The sequence below is a fragment of the Pelodiscus sinensis genome, chromosome 4, assembly GCF_049634645.1.
Source record: "Pelodiscus sinensis isolate JC-2024 chromosome 4, ASM4963464v1, whole genome shotgun sequence".
NCBI lineage: Eukaryota > Metazoa > Chordata > Testudines > Trionychidae > Pelodiscus > Pelodiscus sinensis.
This window is the reverse complement of record NC_134714.1, coordinates 131,906,642-131,923,575: the sequence shown is the minus strand read 5'-3', so window position 1 is coordinate 131,923,575 and position 16,934 is coordinate 131,906,642. Positions and strand designations below refer to the sequence as shown.

The following is a 16,934-nucleotide window of genomic DNA, read 5'->3' as shown; positions in this document are numbered from 1 at the left end:
TTCTTCACAGCGTGTAGTCAACCTGTGGAACTCCTTGCCAGAGGAGGCAGTGAAGGCTAGGACTATACCAGAGTTTAAAGACAAGCTAGATAATTTAATGGAGGTTAGGTCCATAAAAGGCTATTAGCCAGGGGATAAAATGGTGTCCTTGGCCTCTGTTTGTCAGAGGCTGGAGAGGGATGGCAGGAGACAAATCGCTTGATCATTGTCTTCGGTCCACCCTCTCTGGGGCACATGGTGCTGACCACTGTCGGCAGACAGGTTACTGGGCTAGATGGACCTTTGGTCTGACCCAGTACGGCCATTCTTATGTTCTTATGTTCACAGACTATATCCAAGGAGTCCATGAAAAGTTGTCATGACCCTACCACAGGAGTTTTCTACTCGGGATCTGTGAACCCCTGGAGGTACGCAGATGAGGGCTTAGTAGTCCATGAAAAGTTGTCAAAACCACAATATAGAGGTTTTTAAACCTGTGTTCTGTGCATCGCTGGGGTCCACAGACTATGTATAAGATTCCAAAGGGGTCCGCACCCTCATTTGAAATATTGTCGGAGCCCACAAATGAAAAAAATTGGGAACCATGTTCATTGCCGTGGTGGTTGTTGTCGGCACAATGCTTTACTTTGGGGGAGTTTATACGGACAACACCAGCCAGTATCTCCTGATGTCTGTCAGCACTGAGGTGTGTCTGTCTGTCCTTTTGTGCTGAATGTCACCACCCAAAGTACATGTCTGGCTACTTCCCATTGTGGGTCCTCTCCTCCTGGTTCCTCAAACTGTAGATATCCTTCTGCCACTCTAAAATGACGTGCCTCCTGATGAACACGCTTACCTGCCTCTTGTATCTTCGGGTTCTCACCCTCCTGGTGTTTCTGTCACTATTCACTGAGTTCTCATGTAACTTCCTGTGACATCGTCCTGCCAAACTTTGTCGAACTAGCCTGCTCTCTGACCTCTTCTGGCTCATCTTCTACTTTCTCAGGAGGATCACACCGTTGCTCAGGCAAATATAATTGGTTCTAATTTCCACGTGGCTAATGGGATGATCTGCCCAAATTGCAGCAACAGCCCCATCATATACTTCCTAGTCAGGAACCAGGGAATGACACAGGGAGTCTATTAAGGTTGTGCTCCGGGCAATTTTTGTGATTGAAATGGAACCAACAGAGAGGGGGGTTGCTGTAGCCTGGGAGAGGGGTATAATAGAACGTCCGTGGGTATAATAAGTCCTGTGGCACCTTATAGACTAACAGATGTATTGGAGCATAAGCTTTCGTGGGCAAAGATAAAGAAGTGGGTCTTTGCCCACAAAAGCTTATGCTCCAATACACCTGTTAGTCTATAAGGTGCCACAGGACTCCTTGTCGGTTTTGCAGATCCAGACTAACACGGCAACCCCTCTGATACTTGTGGGTATAATAGAATGTCTGTGGGTATAATAGAATTTCTGTCGGTAAGGCTCGCCCATCTGACTAAAAGATTCTAGGTTTTGTCCTCCATACCCCAGGTCACATATGATTATACATCTGGGCTGTGTCTACACTACATGCCTCTGTCGGCAGAGGCATGTAGATTAGGGTTGTAGGCAAAGGTAAATGAAGCCGCGATTTAAATGATCGCGGCTTCATTTACATTTACATGGCTGCCGCGCTGAGCCGACAAACAGCTGATCAGCTGTTTGTCGGCTCGCCGCTAGTCTAGACGTTCCCCCTGTCGACATCAAAGCCCTTTGTCGGCAGCCCCGTTATTCCTCGTGGAATGAGGTTTACCGGGGCTGCCGACAAAGGGCTTTGATGTGGACAGGGGGAACGTCCAGACTAGAGCGCGAGCCGACAAACAGCTGATCAGCTGTTTGTCGGCTCAGCGCGGCAGCCATTTAAATGTAAATGAAGCTGCGATCATTTAAATCGCGGCTTCATTTACCTTTGCTGAATAAACAAATCTACATGCCTCTGCCGACAGAGGCATGTAGTGTAGACGTACCCCTGGAGGCAGTTCTGGGGGTCCACAACAGCAGCCACACTCACAACGAGGATAGTACCAGATCACAAGAAGTTTTATGATGACAGGCGTTAAAATGGCAAACAGGACAAAGCACACAGCCATGACAACACACATTGATTGAATCACCTCTGAGGGTAACATTAATACAAATGGGTATATAGAGTGCGCTTATCTAAATGTACAGAGAGAATTACCTCAAATAAAAACTCATACTCATATCCCCTTCTCCCAAAGACCGAGAGTGGAAAGACCTATCTCCCTCCACCTGTGGGACTTTGGTGCTGGGTGGAGAAGGAAACTTAGCAGCAGAGACTTAGAATGAATAAATAGAGTAAAGCAAAGAGCTTACATAAAGCAATACTTGACGTGGAAAAGATAGATATGTCTTGAGCCCCGAGTGTTCTTATTCTCACAGCTTTGATCCCTCTTTTTGATTCATTACTGCCCAGCCTTTCATAACCAAAGCCGGAGCACAGCACTCTAAGATTTTGTGGGCGCACACACTTGATTGGATGGTGCTATTGGGACATCTTTTGAATATGCATGAATATCAGCTTCCACCTTGGATACGGTCCTGGCCATGGAAAAAGTGAGAGTTTTGTGGTTAGGTGCAACAAGGCGTAGTTCCTTAATTCAAGAGGACGGTTTGGGTGTGTCTAGACTACATCCCTCTTGCGACAGAGGGATGTAAATTAGGCACTTCGAAATTGCAAAGGAAGCCGGGATTTAAATATCCCACACTTCATTTGCATAATCACGTCATGGCGCTCTTTTGAAAAAGTGCCTAATTACATCCCTCTGTCGAAAGAGGGATGTCGTCTAGACTCACCCTTTGCTAGGTCTGGCATATCCATCTGTGTACTGACCCAACTGACGATTTCACCACAGGGTCTTCTGTCGTTTCTAAAAAGATATTAGGAGCAATAATTTTCTAGAAGATACATTAAGCCTTTCTTATCCCATTGTGCTACTGCAAAAGCCAACTCATACAGGATACATTCAATCCTGCAGGCCTTGCATTACAAGCATCCCTACTGAAATATATGAAAAAGGATAGGATAGGGAAAGACCTAGTCTGGCAGGCTACAATGGAGTGGACAAGACTGTTTGAATCCCCCGTTTCCCAGTGCTCAGCCTAGGAGGTCCTCCCAAAGAAAGGGATGGGAGGGTCTTTGCAGTCACACTATTCTGTTTTCAGTTTTTCCGGAAAAGGAGCGTCTACATTGGCAGGCTGCTTTTCCGGAAAAGCCCTTTTTCCGGAAAAGCGTCTGTGGCCAATGTAGACGCGCTTTTCCAGAAAAGAGCCCCGATCGCCGTTTTCGCGATCGGGGCTTTTTTTCCGGAAAAGACTACTGGGCTGTTTACACTGGCCCTTTTCCGGAACAGTGTTCTGGAATAAGGACTTATGCCCGAGCGGGAGCAGAATAGTTTTTCCGGAATAGCGGCTGATTTTGTACAGTAGAGCGTCGTTGCTTTTCCGGAAATTCAAGGGGCAGTGTAGACAGCTCGCAGCTTATTCCAGAAAAGCGGCTGATTTTCCGGAATAAGTGGCTCAGTGTAGACACAGCCTATGTGTCTGGAGCTAAGGAGCTGGTGGTCCCAAGAAGGAAAAAAACTTGGGAGGTCTCATTTCCCTGCATGGCTGAGGATATAATGACTGTTTCTGCCACATAGTTATGGCTACACATCCCTTGGACATGGGAAGAGGATGTCTCCCATGACCGTGAGGAATGCTGTCTCTCTGCAACGTCCCCCCAACCAGCCAGGTTCTCTGATGTTAGCAGTAGATGGGTGGAGTTGGGGTTGGTTCTTTGCTACGTTCTCAATTTGCTCAGCAACGGAAAGTGAAACACCAGCTGGTAGCTCACAAGGTCAGAAGCTCTCTGACTAGCTCTGGAATTTCCTTTTTTTTGAAGAGTTGATGGTCTTGATTTTTCAAGTGGCTGTTCCTTTAGGAAAATGACTTAGTCAGTTTTCTTTGCTACTTTAGTTGCTTCCTCTCGTTAGGTAGAGCCCTGATGCCAACTTTATGAGGCCGTTTAGCAACACACAGATGACACAGTGGTGGAAAGATTGCTGAGTCTGACTACCTCTTGTGACTATGGCATTTGGTAGCCAGGACTTAGGGCTGGATTGACTTGTTGGACAGGAAAGCAGAGGGTTATTGTCTGTCTCCTAAATAACAATTGCTCTGTTGCGAAACACTCAAGGAATTGATTCTGCATGGAGCAGCTGATAAGAAGGAAGGAATTTCTCTCACGGCTGTGCTGCCCTTCGGCTTCTGCAAAACCGTTGTTCAAACCTCAGAGTGCCAGAAGGAAGGTGAGCATTTCATGTGTGTGTGGGGAGGCGGATTATCCTATATTGCTGCTATCTGTAATTTTCTGTATTTCCTTTCTTTTCCAAAACTCTGCCCTCAGTTCCAATATCCAGCCCTCTGCTATTCCAGATCCGGGCTTTGCCTCTTGCTTTACCAATGTGTTTTAATGCTGACTTAAAGACTCCCTCCTACTATGGGCCCCTTGGACTCCTTGCCTCTTCCACTCCCAAAGTCTCTCAGTCCTGAACTGTAGCCCCTCTTTATGACAATCCTGATCTGCCACAATATACACAGGCTGGCAGACCACCTCACTCCCAGTATTCATAGGCTGCATCTAGATTGGCATGATTTTCCGGAAATGCTTTTAATGGAAAAGTTTTCCATTAAAAGCATTTTCAGAACAGAGCGTCTAGATTGGCAAGGACACTTTTCTGCAAAATCACTTTTCGCGGAAAAGCGCCCGTGCCAATCTAGATGTGCTTTTCCGCAAAAAAGCCCCAATCACCATTTTCACGATCAGGGCTTTTTTGCGGAAAACAAATCTGAATTGTCTACGTGGGCTCTTTTGCACAAAAGCTTTGCACAAAAAGGACTTTTGACTGAACGGGAGCAGAATAGTATTTCCGCAAGAAGCACTGATTTCTTACAGTAGGAAGTCAGTGCTTTTGCGGAAATTCAAGTGGCCCGTGTAGACAGCTCGCAAGTTTTTCCGGAAAAGCGGCTGATTTTCCAGAAAAACTGGGCAGTCTAGACACAGCCATAGTGTTCCCTGTAACCTGAGCACTTGTGTGGCCACCCAGGATAGATTCAAACTCTGCCCAGCTGATTAGCAGAGCACCCACAGTCAGCTGCTTATGTGTCTATTGGTGGTGCACATCCACACCTGCCTTGGTGCATGTAACAAAATTTATTCCGCTTGTGGATGGAAAACATTAGAGGGAATATCTCACCTCAAAAAAGATATTTTGGCCTTGGAAAGGGTTCAGAAAAGAGCATTGAAAATGATCAGGGGTTTGGAACGGGTCTCATATGAGGAGAGGCTAAAGCGACTGGGACTTTTCAGTTTGGAAAAGAGGAGACTGAGGGGGGATATGATAAAGGTATAAAGTCATGAGTGGTGTGGAGAAGGTGAATAAAGAAAAGTTATTTATTAGTTCCCATAATATAAGGACTAGAGGACACCAAATGAAATTAATGGGTAGCAGGTTTAAAACTAATAAAAGAAAGTTCTTCACACTGCGCACAATCAACCTGTGGAACTCCTTGCCAGAGGAGGCTGTGAAGGCTAGAACTATAACAGAGTTTAAAGAGAAGCTGGATAAATTCATGGAGGTTAGGTCCATAAAAGGCTATTAGCCAGGGGGTAGGAATGGTGTCTCTGGCCTCTGTTTGTAAGAGCCTGGAGATGGATGGCACGAGACAAATCGCTTGATCATTGTCTTCGGTCCACCCTCTCTGGGGCACATGGTGCTGACCACTGTCAGCAGTCAGGCTACTGGGCTAGATGAACCTTTGGTCTGACTCAGTACGGCCGTTCTTATGTTCTTATGTAGGGAATAATGCTTGGGATTGCTGTCTCTGACATTTATTTTATCTTTTGCCCTGAGGTTTCCAAAGAAGAAAGACCTATCTAGTACCCTCCTCACTAAAAATCCCCTATCCTCTCCCCTCTGTATTTATTTACAAATCCCCTAATTCCTCTCCTTTGTTTTAATCTCCATGTGACTTTCCAATAAATGCTCATTGGAATCTGGATATTTTAGCTCAGGAGTGAAGGGTGGGGCTGGAATTACTGGCAAATCTGAGTTCCCACCATGACTCGGAGTCACTCATACACGTCCTGTTTATTTCTATTAGCAGGTGTGTTTACACAAGCGAGATAACGAGGGAGCTGGAAATTATCAGGCTGCAGCAGCGGTTTCAATATGACTGAGCTTATCACGGCATCCCCGACGGTGGGACAGATCAGCCTGCCTTCCTGTCTATTTGTGAATGAGTCCAGTGGCTCTAATGACACAGATCTGGATCAAGACAAATGTTTCATTCCTATCCTCGTGCTCAACTCTGTTTCTCTGTTCGTTTGCCTGTTTGGGCTGGCAGGGAACGGGGCGGTTCTTTTGCTCCTCGGCTTCTGGATGAAGAAGAACCCCTTCACCATCTACCTCCTCAACCTGGCCATCGCTGACTTTGGTTTCCTCCTGTGCATGGTGGTCTTCTTGGTTATTATCCTCTTAAATGTACCCGGGGACATTCATGGAGGGTTTGCTGCCAGAGAGGCAATCCAGTGGGTGGCGCTGTTTATATACAACACCGGTCTCTATCTCCTGACGGCCATCAGCGTTCACAGGTGCCTGTCTGTCCTTTTCCCTCTCTGGTACCGATGTCACCGGCCGCAAAACTTGTCTCCCACGGTTTGCACCCTGCTCTGGGCTCTCTCCGTCTTGGTGACCGGCCTGGAGTGCTATTTCTGCATCACCCGTGACAACTGTTCCAAAATGACCATATTCAGCTGCGTCTTAAGCTTCCTGGTTTTCTCTCCACTCATGGTGCTGTCCAGCGTCACGCTGTTCATCAAAGTCCGGTATTGCTCACAGCGACACCAACCAACAAAGCTCTATGTCATCATTATGGTCACCATCCTTTTCTTCCTCGTGTTAGCCCTTCCACTCCGGGTCATTGTGCTAATGGCCCTCCTTAGTCACACCGCGATACACCTCCTTGTCAAGAATTTAGTGATCCTACTGCCCTGTCTTAACAGCAGCATCAACCCCTTCATTTACTTCTTAGTCGGGAAACACGGGAGACGGCAAGTGAGGGAGTCTCTCAAGGAGGTTTTCCAGAGAATCTTCAAGGAGGAGGCTGATCCACAAGAGAAAAGGCCCACCAAACGCGCCCAAGAACCAGCCACTGAGAAGCCTTCAGAACATGGGTGAGGCCTGGCAGATCTTCAGCGCTCCTGGGGCTGCCCTTGCAAACACATTTCCAGTTAACACAGCAGCGCTTTAATATATGAGACACTGGGGCTACGTCTAGACTGGCATGATTTTCCGGAAATGCTTTAGACGCTCATTTCCGAAAATGCTTTTAACGGAAAACTTTTCCGCTAAAAGCATTTTCGGAAAAGAGTGTCTAGATTGGCATGGACACTTTTCCGCAAAAGCACTTTTTGCAGAAAAGCATCCGTGCCAATCTAGACGCGCTTTTCCGCAAAAAAGCCCCGATCGCCATTTTTGCGATCGGGGCTTTTTGGCAGAAAACAAATCTGAGCGGTCTACACTGGCCCTTTTGTGCAAACGTTTTGTGCAAAAGGACTTTTGCCTGAACGGGAGCAGTAGGAAGTCAGTGCTTTTGTGGAAATTTAAGCGGCCAGTGTAGACAGCTGGCAAGTTTTTCCGAAAAAGCGGCTGATTTTCCGGAAAAACTGGCCAGTCTAGACACAGCCAGAGAGAAGGACTAAAATCCCCACAAAATAATTTTCTTCATTGGAAAACGGGGTTTTGGCAACAATCAAAAATTTCTCAGGCCCAAATTTTCAGCACCCACAAAAGGGATGGGTTTGAAATTGGTTTTTTTTTTTTCATTTCAACATTTTGTAACTGTTTTCCCATGAGCAAAGGAAGGGAGGAAAACTTTTCACTGTGTTATTGTCTGTTTACTTTTCACTGGTTACATTGTAAAAGTAATTAAAAGTTACTTCATCTTCTTCCTTTTTTTCACCCGGCTGCATTTCTGCATGGGCAGGATAATCATACTATGAGCCAGGAGGGGTTAGGGTGGGTGTCCCTAGCCTCTGCTTGTCAGAAGCTGGGAGTAGATGAGAGGGGATGATTCCCCCTGGGGCACCTGGCACAAGTCTCTATGGGTGTGTCTAGACTACAGGGTTTTGTCGACAAACGTGGACTTTTGTCGACAAAACTACACCTGCATCTACACTACCGCTGAGTTCTGTCGACATAACGTCGACAGAACTCAGCAGTTTTGTCAACGCTGGTAAACCTCATTTTATGAGGAATAACGCCTTTTGTTGACAGAGTTCTGTCGATAGAAGGCGTTGTCGCATCTACACTGTCCTTTGCGTCTACACTGCCACGTCGACAAAGCAGCTTGCTTTGTTGACAGAACTGAATGTAGTCTAGACGCTGTTTGTCGACAGAAGCTTTGTCTCCAGTATCCCAAAATAGCGCTGCCGTGTAGACATAGCCTGAGAGACTACGGCTGGGTTTTGTGTAAGATCCCTCTAATTACTAAAAGTGGAAATTATAATAACCTTTTCAAGGCGTCCTTCACCTCCTTGTTCCTCAGGCTGTAGATCAGGGGGTTCAACATGGGGATCACCACTGTGTAAAACACTGAGACCACTTTGTCCCGGTCCAGTGAGTAGCTGGATATCGGCCTCACATACATAAAGACTGTGGTGCCATAGAATATCATGACAGCCATCAAGTGGCAAGCACAGGTGGAGAAGGCTTTGCGTCTGCCCCCAGAGGAGCGGATCCTCAGGATGGTGGAGATGATATAGACATAGGAGACCAGGATCTCCACCGAGGTGAAGATGCCGTGAAATGTACCAAAGGTGTAAAGCACTAACTCATTGCTGTAGGTCTCAGAGCAGGAGAGTTGTATTAGCGGTGGGATATCACAGAAGTAATGATTGATGACTTTGGAGTTGCAGAAGGACAGCCGAAAGGTGGAGATAGTTTGTGCTAGTGCATGAACAAAGCCAATCAGATAGGAGCCACTCACCAGCTGGGCACAGACTCTGCGGGACATGATAACTGTATAAAGCAGGGGGTTACAGATGGCCACATAACGGTCATAGGCCATCACGGCCAACAGGAGACATTCAACACTCGCTGTGAGCACAAAACAGAACAGTTGTGTGACACAGCCACCGAAGGAAATAGCTCTCCTCTCACTTAGGAAATCCACCAGCATCTTGGGGGTGATGGTTGAGGAGTAGCAGAAATCCACAAATTCCAAATTACTGAGGAAATAGTACATAGGGGTGTGGAGCCGGGAGTCGACCCTGATCAACACGATCATCCCAAGGTTCCCCACCAGGGTGACTAGGTACATCACTAAGAAGAGCAGAAAGCAGATGGCCTTCATCTCTGGACTTTCTGTGAGTCCCGAGAGGAGAAACTCAGTCACCAAGGTTTGATTTCCCCCAGTCATTTTGTCAGTACACAGGCGTTATCTGCTGATTGGCTCTTGCTGGTTGACCGAAGGGACAACTGTTGACCTCTGATTTATCTTCTAGATCACCAAGTACTTAAATGGACCTCATTAGCAGAATATTTAACCACTTCAAATTCTTCAATGAATTTATCCTCCAGCAACCCTGTGGAGTAGGGCAGATTTTAGTTAGTTAGTTAGTTAGTTAGTTAGTTAGTTAGTTAGTTAGTTAGTTAGTTAGTTAGTTAGTTAGTTAGTTAGTTAAAATATTTTTACCCCACCTCTATTTAAAATATTTGAGGGGGCTAACAAAATGTTTAAAATACTATATATATATAAAGTAAAATACAGGATTCCAAGGAGGAGGAGTGGGGGGGGGGGGACACATGAAACCTGCTAAAACACCTCAAGAGGAGAGACACACACCCACACAACTCAACACCAATAAAAGCCCGGGTAGAAAGGGTGGCCTTGGTCTGGTGTGGAAACAGCACTAACGTTGGTGCCAGGCAAATGTTCTTGGGGAGAGAAGTCCACAGCCTAGGAGCAAAAGCTGAGAAGGCCCCGCTCCACGTAGATGTCAACCTTATTTCCATAAGTGGAGGAACATGGAGCAGAACCTCCCCAGCTGACTTCAGTCCACAGGCAGGTTTGTATAGGAGGAGACAGTCCTTCAAATACTCCCGTCCCAGCCCATATAGTCATAACTAACACCATGAATTGTGCCCAGAAACATACTGGAAGCCAGTGCAGCTGCTGGAACACCAGCATAATGTGCTCCATAGAACGAGTATTAGTTAAAACAGATGGGAAACTGAGGCACAGCATAGCTAGATGACTTGTCCAAGGTCACACACAGTGACTGTGGAAGAGTTGGGGCTCGCTCCCTGCTCTCTTGAGGCTCAAGAAAGCAACCTGACCCACTAGAACATAGTTTTCTCTCAACCTGCCCAACGGAGCGATTCAACCTCGGTGAGAGAGACTCACTAAGCATCATCCCTGTGCGTCCCAGCCTCTCCACCCTAAGCAGCTGCAGTTAGATGCATCCAGCAGTGAGCACTTTGAGCCAAATGTTCACAAAGGGCCATGGCCAGCTTCCTCCTGAAACAGATCATCTCAGCATTAATTCAAAGCTCTGAGCATTTTGGGTCAGTTTTTCAATGGTATTAGATGTTGGAAGATTCAGACAGTTACCAAGAACATAAGAATGGCCACACTGGGTGAGACCAAACGTCCATCCAGCCCAGTACTCTATCTGCCGACAGTGGCCAATGCCAGGTGCCCCAGAGGGAGTGAATCGAACAGGTAATCAAGCGATCTCTCCCCCGCCATCCATCTCCACCCTCTGACAAACATAGGCCAGGGACACCATTCCTTACCCATACTGGCTAATAGCCATTTATGTACATAACCTCCATGAATTTATCTAGTGCTCTTTTATACCTTGTTATAGGCCTAGCCTTCATAACCTCCTCAGGCAAGGAGTTCCACAGGTTAACGATGCGCTGTGTGAAGAAGACCTTCCTTTTATTTGTTTTAAACCTGCTGCCCATTAGTTTCATTTGGTGGCCCCTAGTTCTTATATTATGGGAACAAGTAAATAACTTTTCCTTATTCATGTTCTCCACACCACTCATGATTGTATAGATCTCTATCCTATCCCCCCTTAGTCTCCTCTTTTCCAAGCTGAAAAGTCCCAGTCTCTTTAATCTTTCCTCATATGCGACCCGTTCCAAACCCCTAATCATTTTAGTTGCCCTTCTCTGAACCTTTTCTAATGCCACTTTATCTTTTTTGAGTGAGGAGACCACATCTGTAGGCAGTATTCCAGATTTTCAAAATTAAGATTTTCAAAAATTCCCATGTACTTAAAACAGCTGAAGTCCATCATTTTGTTTGAAAGTTGGATACCTACATGCTTCTGAAAATTCTCAGAGGGGTCACCATGTTAGTCTGTAACTTTAAAAGCAAGTAGTGGTGCTGTGGTACCTTAGGCCATGTCTACACCAGGAAATTATTTCAAATTTACTAAATTTGACGTACAGACTCCTGATTTTACTCTGAGGTGGTGCAGGAGGTCTCCCATATGCCAATTAGTTCAAATTAGTGGCACTGGAGCATCTGCATTAATGTTGCTTCGAACTTACATGTTCGGAATTAGTGTTATTAGTACAGAGTTTAAATTCCGTATCTCGTTATTTTGGAATAATAGGCTTGTTAGTGTGGACACCAGACTAAGGTCTTAGTGCAGACCAGGGCTCAGAGAGTAACAAAAATATATATAGTGTCATGAGCTTTCATGGGCAAAACCCACTTCCTCAGATGAGCTGGAGCAGAATAACAGAAACCCAGTAATTTATAATGGAAAAAGAAAGAGGAAAAAAATACTTTCAGAAAGGAGAAAAAGGAGGGGCAGAGATCCATAGACCATTCTCCTTGATAGCTGGGAAGCTATTAGAGCATGTTTCTAAAACATTCAACAGAGCAATAGAGAATGTTTATAAAACATTCAATTTGCAAGTACCTGGAGGATTAAGGAATAATCTCTAGCAGCCCACATGGATTTGCTAAAAACAATGTGTGCCAAACAAGCTTGATTTCCTTCTTTGACAAGGTAATGGGTTTGGTGGACAGGGTATAATTCAGAGAATATAATTGACCTGGAATAAAGGAAAGTTTCTGACACAGAACCATATGACATTCTGATAAGTAAGTTGATTCAGACACAACAAAACCTTCTTAGTAGGGGGTTAAACCAGATGGCCTTTGTGGTCCCTTCTGCTCCTATGGGTCTATGAAACTGTGACCCTCTGTCCATCTCCAATCGAAAAAAGCATTTTTGGTTAAGCTGGTTCACTAAACACATGATCTTTAATGGACTTACCATCAACCGCTGGCCATCTAGTCCTCAGGCTGGAGATTACTTGCTTTTTCTAAGACACCAAAATGAATTATTGAGACTCTTTGTGCCAAGAATCAAGGATCTTCCTCAGATATTGCTATTAAGTTGAACATCACATCTGGCCTCAGAAGTTGCAATCCTTTAACACGGGTCTGTCATTAACCTACATACCAGGCAGGCTCCCCACTTCCCCTTATTGTCAAAAATTCTTACTTAGATGATGCAAAACATTTATGTAGCTACCAAAACTTTGGGACCGTGTGTACTGTAAAAGTTTTTCCCTGCCAGAATGTTCTAAACAGCTAAGCCAAGTGTCTTTGAGGGAGCCGTTTCATTGCAACGCCGTTGTCTTGCTCTCAGGTCCGACAACTGTTTTCCTCGTCTTCCATTCGTCTGCGCAGAGGTTCTGAAACATTCTCCCGTGCGGAGGATCTTAAACCTTCACAATGGGGGAGCCAATCTTAATTGTCTCATGGGCACGCCCTCTCCTGTCCAATAATATCCCTGCAGCGGCTACACCAATTGCCTGTGTGGAAAAGCAACATTTGTGAAGTATCCTAAGTGTTTTTAGCTGAATTTGTATGCAGTTTAGGAGCTGGAAACAAAGGGGATCCACATTATCTCCACAGTCTGGCCGGCAGTTCACTCATTGTCCGTAGATTACAGCCTGTGTTTCACAGAAGACCTGCTACATTTCACTGGTGCTTACAGCTGTTCCCGGTCCTAGGTGAAGTGCACCATCGCTTTAGCTTACTGCCTAGGGGCATGTCTACACTGCACACTTACCCCAGGTAAGTAGGACTCGGACTTGTGGACTTGGTGGGTATATCTACATAGCAGCATTATCTCGGCATAACAGCCGTTATTCCAAAATAACTATAAGAACATAAGAACGGCCATATTGAGTCAGACCAAAGGTCCATCTAGCCCAGTAGCCTGACTGCTGACAGTGGCCAGCACCAGGTGCCCCAGAGGGAGTGGACCGAAGACAATGATCAAGCGATTTGTCTCGTGCCATCCATCTCCAGCCTCTGACAAACAGAGGTCAGGGACACCATTTCTATCCTCTGGCTAATAGCCTTTTATGGACCTAACCTCCATGAAATTATCTAGCTTATCTTTAAACTCTGTTATAGTCCTAGCCTTCACAGCCTCCTTTGGCAAGGAGTTCCACAGGTTGACTATGCGCTGTGTGAAGAAGAACTTCCTTTTATTAGTTTTAAACCTGCTACCCATTAATTTTACTAGGCGAGTGTCTACACAGCTGGCCTGTTATTTCGAAATAATTTTGAAATAACGGGTGGCTTATTTCGGTGTTTGTAAACCTCATTCCATGAGAAATAACGCCTCTTTCAAAAGAGCTATTTGGGAATGGCAGTCGTGTGGCCGCTCCACTGTTGCTATTTTGAAATAGCTTCTCCCCAGAGCCATTCAAACTAATTACTCCCCAGTGCTTCCTGAGGCCCTAAATCGAGATAGCACATCCACATTAAGGGAGCCTGCCTTGGACTAATTTCCAGGCCTTCCCTGTAGTGTAGATGTGCTATTTCAAAATACTCTGTTTCGGAGTGTTTCTTTCGGAATAGCTTATTTCAAAATAATCGTGCAGTGTAGACGTAGCTGGTGTTCAATGATCCTTTGCTTGATCATTCACATCTGGGTTTAGAATTGCAGGACTCAGACCTCAGAGCCATGGTAGAGTACTTACCCTGCACTATGCACCCTCTTCTGTCACAGGTCCATGGCTTGAGCTGCACCCACACCCACGTCCCCATGCTAAACTGTGATCCATCACTTTAAATACTCAGGAGGGTTCTTGATGCTGCATGAAGGCTGGGGAGTTCGGCACAGAAAGTCTGAGATGTAGGCCAAGTAGCACTCAGACTGCACTGAATTATGCCCCTGTGTCTGAGGGCTTTGCTGTGTTATCATTCTGAATTCTAAGAAATAAAACACTGTATAGTGACATGTAGCAACATAAGAGCAGCCAGACTGGGTTAGACCAAAGGTCCATCTAGCCCAGTGTTCTGTTTTCCAACAGTGAGTTGTGAGTTCAATCCTTGAGGGGGCCATTTAGGGATCTGGGTCAAATCTGTCAGGGATGGTACTTGGCCTTGCCATGAGGGCAGGGGACTGGACTAGATGATCTCTCACAGTCCCTTCCAGCTCTATGAGATGGTATATCTCCATATATATAACAGTGGCCAATGCCAGGTGCCAACGCCAACAGTGTGGTCCAGGCAGCATTGAGGGCTGACGGGGGAGAGGTCACCACCAGCTTCCCAGCTCTGCCCTTTCTATCCAAGGCCCCACCCCATCCAGGGGGCTAGAGTCAAACCCCCTCAGGCCCCGATGAAATCTGTCATCAGCCCTGTTCCTATCCCTGGCCTCGCTAGCAAATGCGGTTACCAAACCGAACTGTTCTCTTATTTCCCCTGTTTCAGTGTAGAAGAAACGATTGGCCCTACACCCCTTCAGTGGCGACCATCACTCTCAGGAGAAGACAGCTATACTGTGGTGTAAGGCCCAGGGCCATATTTGCAGCAGTATGGATGATGCCCCAAACCTTCAGATGTTTTTCAGGGTATGTCTAGATTATGGCAGAGGGATGCAGATTAGGCAGGTCGACGTTGCAAATGAGGCAGGGATTTAAATATCCCGCACCTAATTTGCATAAAAATGTCCGCCGCCGTTTTTGCCGACTCAGTACTTTGGCCACAAAAAGCGGCCGTCAAAAGGGGAGTTGTCGAGAAAGAAAGCCTTTTTCGGCAGATCCCTTATGCCTCCTGCAAGGAGGTTTACAGGATGCGTCGAAAAAGGCTTTCTTTCTCGACAGATCCTTCTCAAGACTGCCACTTTTTGCTGACAAAGTGCTGAGTCGGCAAAACGCGGTGGCCATTTTTATGCAAATTAGGTGCAGGATATTTAAATCCCTGCCTCATTTGCAATGTCGACCTGCCTAATCTGCATCCCTCTGCCAACAGGGATGCCTCTCCGAGTGCCAGGGCGGGCAGGAAGAACACAATTGTCTCTGTGTCTCTGCAGGAAGTCCGTCCCTCCAAGGAGAATTGTTTTCTAACTTCATTTGCCTTCAAGATCTGGGGCTGGAGGAGTCTCAGCAGGTGGAACAGGCGTGCTGGCGGTGGGCAGCGGCCAATCGGACAGGAAGGATTTGCGTCATTACTTAACAGCCATCGAGAATGACTTGCATGGTGATGATGCTGATTCCTGCCCTCTGAGTAGACAGTAACAACACCCAGCCAGTCACAGTCCAGGGATTTGCATAACTGGAGGTTCCTGGGAATTAAGCATTAAGTCATTCGGCAAACAGAAGCCCTTAGCTGATTAGCGTGCATGGCAGGGATTACGTGAGGAATAAATCTGCAGTCATGCAGGCTCGCTGACAGGGGAGAGCAAAGGATGCAACTGTGCTGGGATCCGGTGATTCACAAGGACACCGGCCCCACCTCCCCCTGCCTCTTGCTCCGCCCCTGCTCTTGCTCCACCCCTCCCCACCCACCTCTTCCCAGCTCTCTCCAGACCACTGCAGCCGAGGAATGGCACCGAGGGGGCTGGAACCCCCCGGCCTGCACCTTCCCCACGGCCTGACACAGGTTCCTGCTGCAGGCACGGGCCCTCCCGCAGTATAGAAGCTGCAGCGGCGGCTTGGCTTACGGCAAGCTGATTCCAACTTCCCATTCTGCATAGCTGGATGGTGTACCAGAAGCCGACCTGCCTGGTCTAGTGAAGACCAGGACTTGATGCCTAATGAAACCACCTCCACCAGCGCCGGCAGCTGTGACAATCGGAGAGCACACAGTGCTGTCCTCACTAGCACCTTGGATGGTGTCACTTAAGTTCATTGAATCATAGAACACTAGAACCGGAAGGGACCTTGAGAGGTCATCGAGTCCAGTCCCCTGCCCTCATGGCAGGGGGCTGGACCATTGAGATCATCCCTGACAGATGTCTGTCCAACCTGCTCTTAAATATCTCCATGGATGAAGATTCCACAACCTCCCCAGGCAATTTATTCCAGTGTTTAAGGGAGTGTTTTTTTCACAGTGATACCAACAAAAGTGGTAGGGTAGGCCTGGCCTAAGAGGATTCCATTCTAGCATTGTCTAATATGATACAGGTACCTGTAAGGGATGCGGGCAGAGTGGCTGATATAATTCACTGTCATGGTTGCAATGGACTAGCCTCTTTGTATTTGTTATGGGCCATAGAGAGGCCGATAGAGGCCAAGTTCCCAGATTTGAACTTTCGCCCATCAACAAGTGATATGATCATTACAAGGCATGGCTGTGTCCTAGGCTTCAAAGGAGTCACTCACCATATTGATAGCCTAGGTTTAATGTAGCAATAAGAATGCAATATTATACTAGCAATATATGTGTGGGGAAGGAGAGATCCGACTGTTGACCTCAGGGTTTACTGTCTGGTTATTACAATAACGGTATCTGTAGTGACATACCATGTACTGTTTTTAAAGCACATTAACTTAATTTACTCTCATTTGGAATGGGT

At 46.5% G+C, this 16,934-nt stretch overlaps 2 protein-coding genes across 2 annotated transcripts; one reads left to right on the top strand and one right to left on the bottom strand.

The window, feature by feature from the left end:
• Nucleotides 1-6,252: 6,252 nt before the first annotated feature.
• LOC142829328 (mas-related G-protein coupled receptor member H-like) lies at nt 6,253-7,260 on the top strand. The gene has a single exon (XM_075928817.1). It carries the CDS (start codon nt 6,253-6,255, stop codon nt 7,258-7,260), a length of 1,008 nt encoding a protein of 335 aa, XP_075784932.1.
• A 1,324-nt stretch (nt 7,261-8,584) lies between these two features.
• LOC102456247 (olfactory receptor 8U3-like) lies at nt 8,585-9,502 on the bottom strand. The gene has a single exon (XM_006111805.4). The coding sequence runs from the start codon at nt 9,500-9,502 to the stop codon at nt 8,585-8,587; it is 918 nt and encodes a 305-aa protein (XP_006111867.3).
• Nucleotides 9,503-16,934: the final 7,432 nt, after the last annotated feature.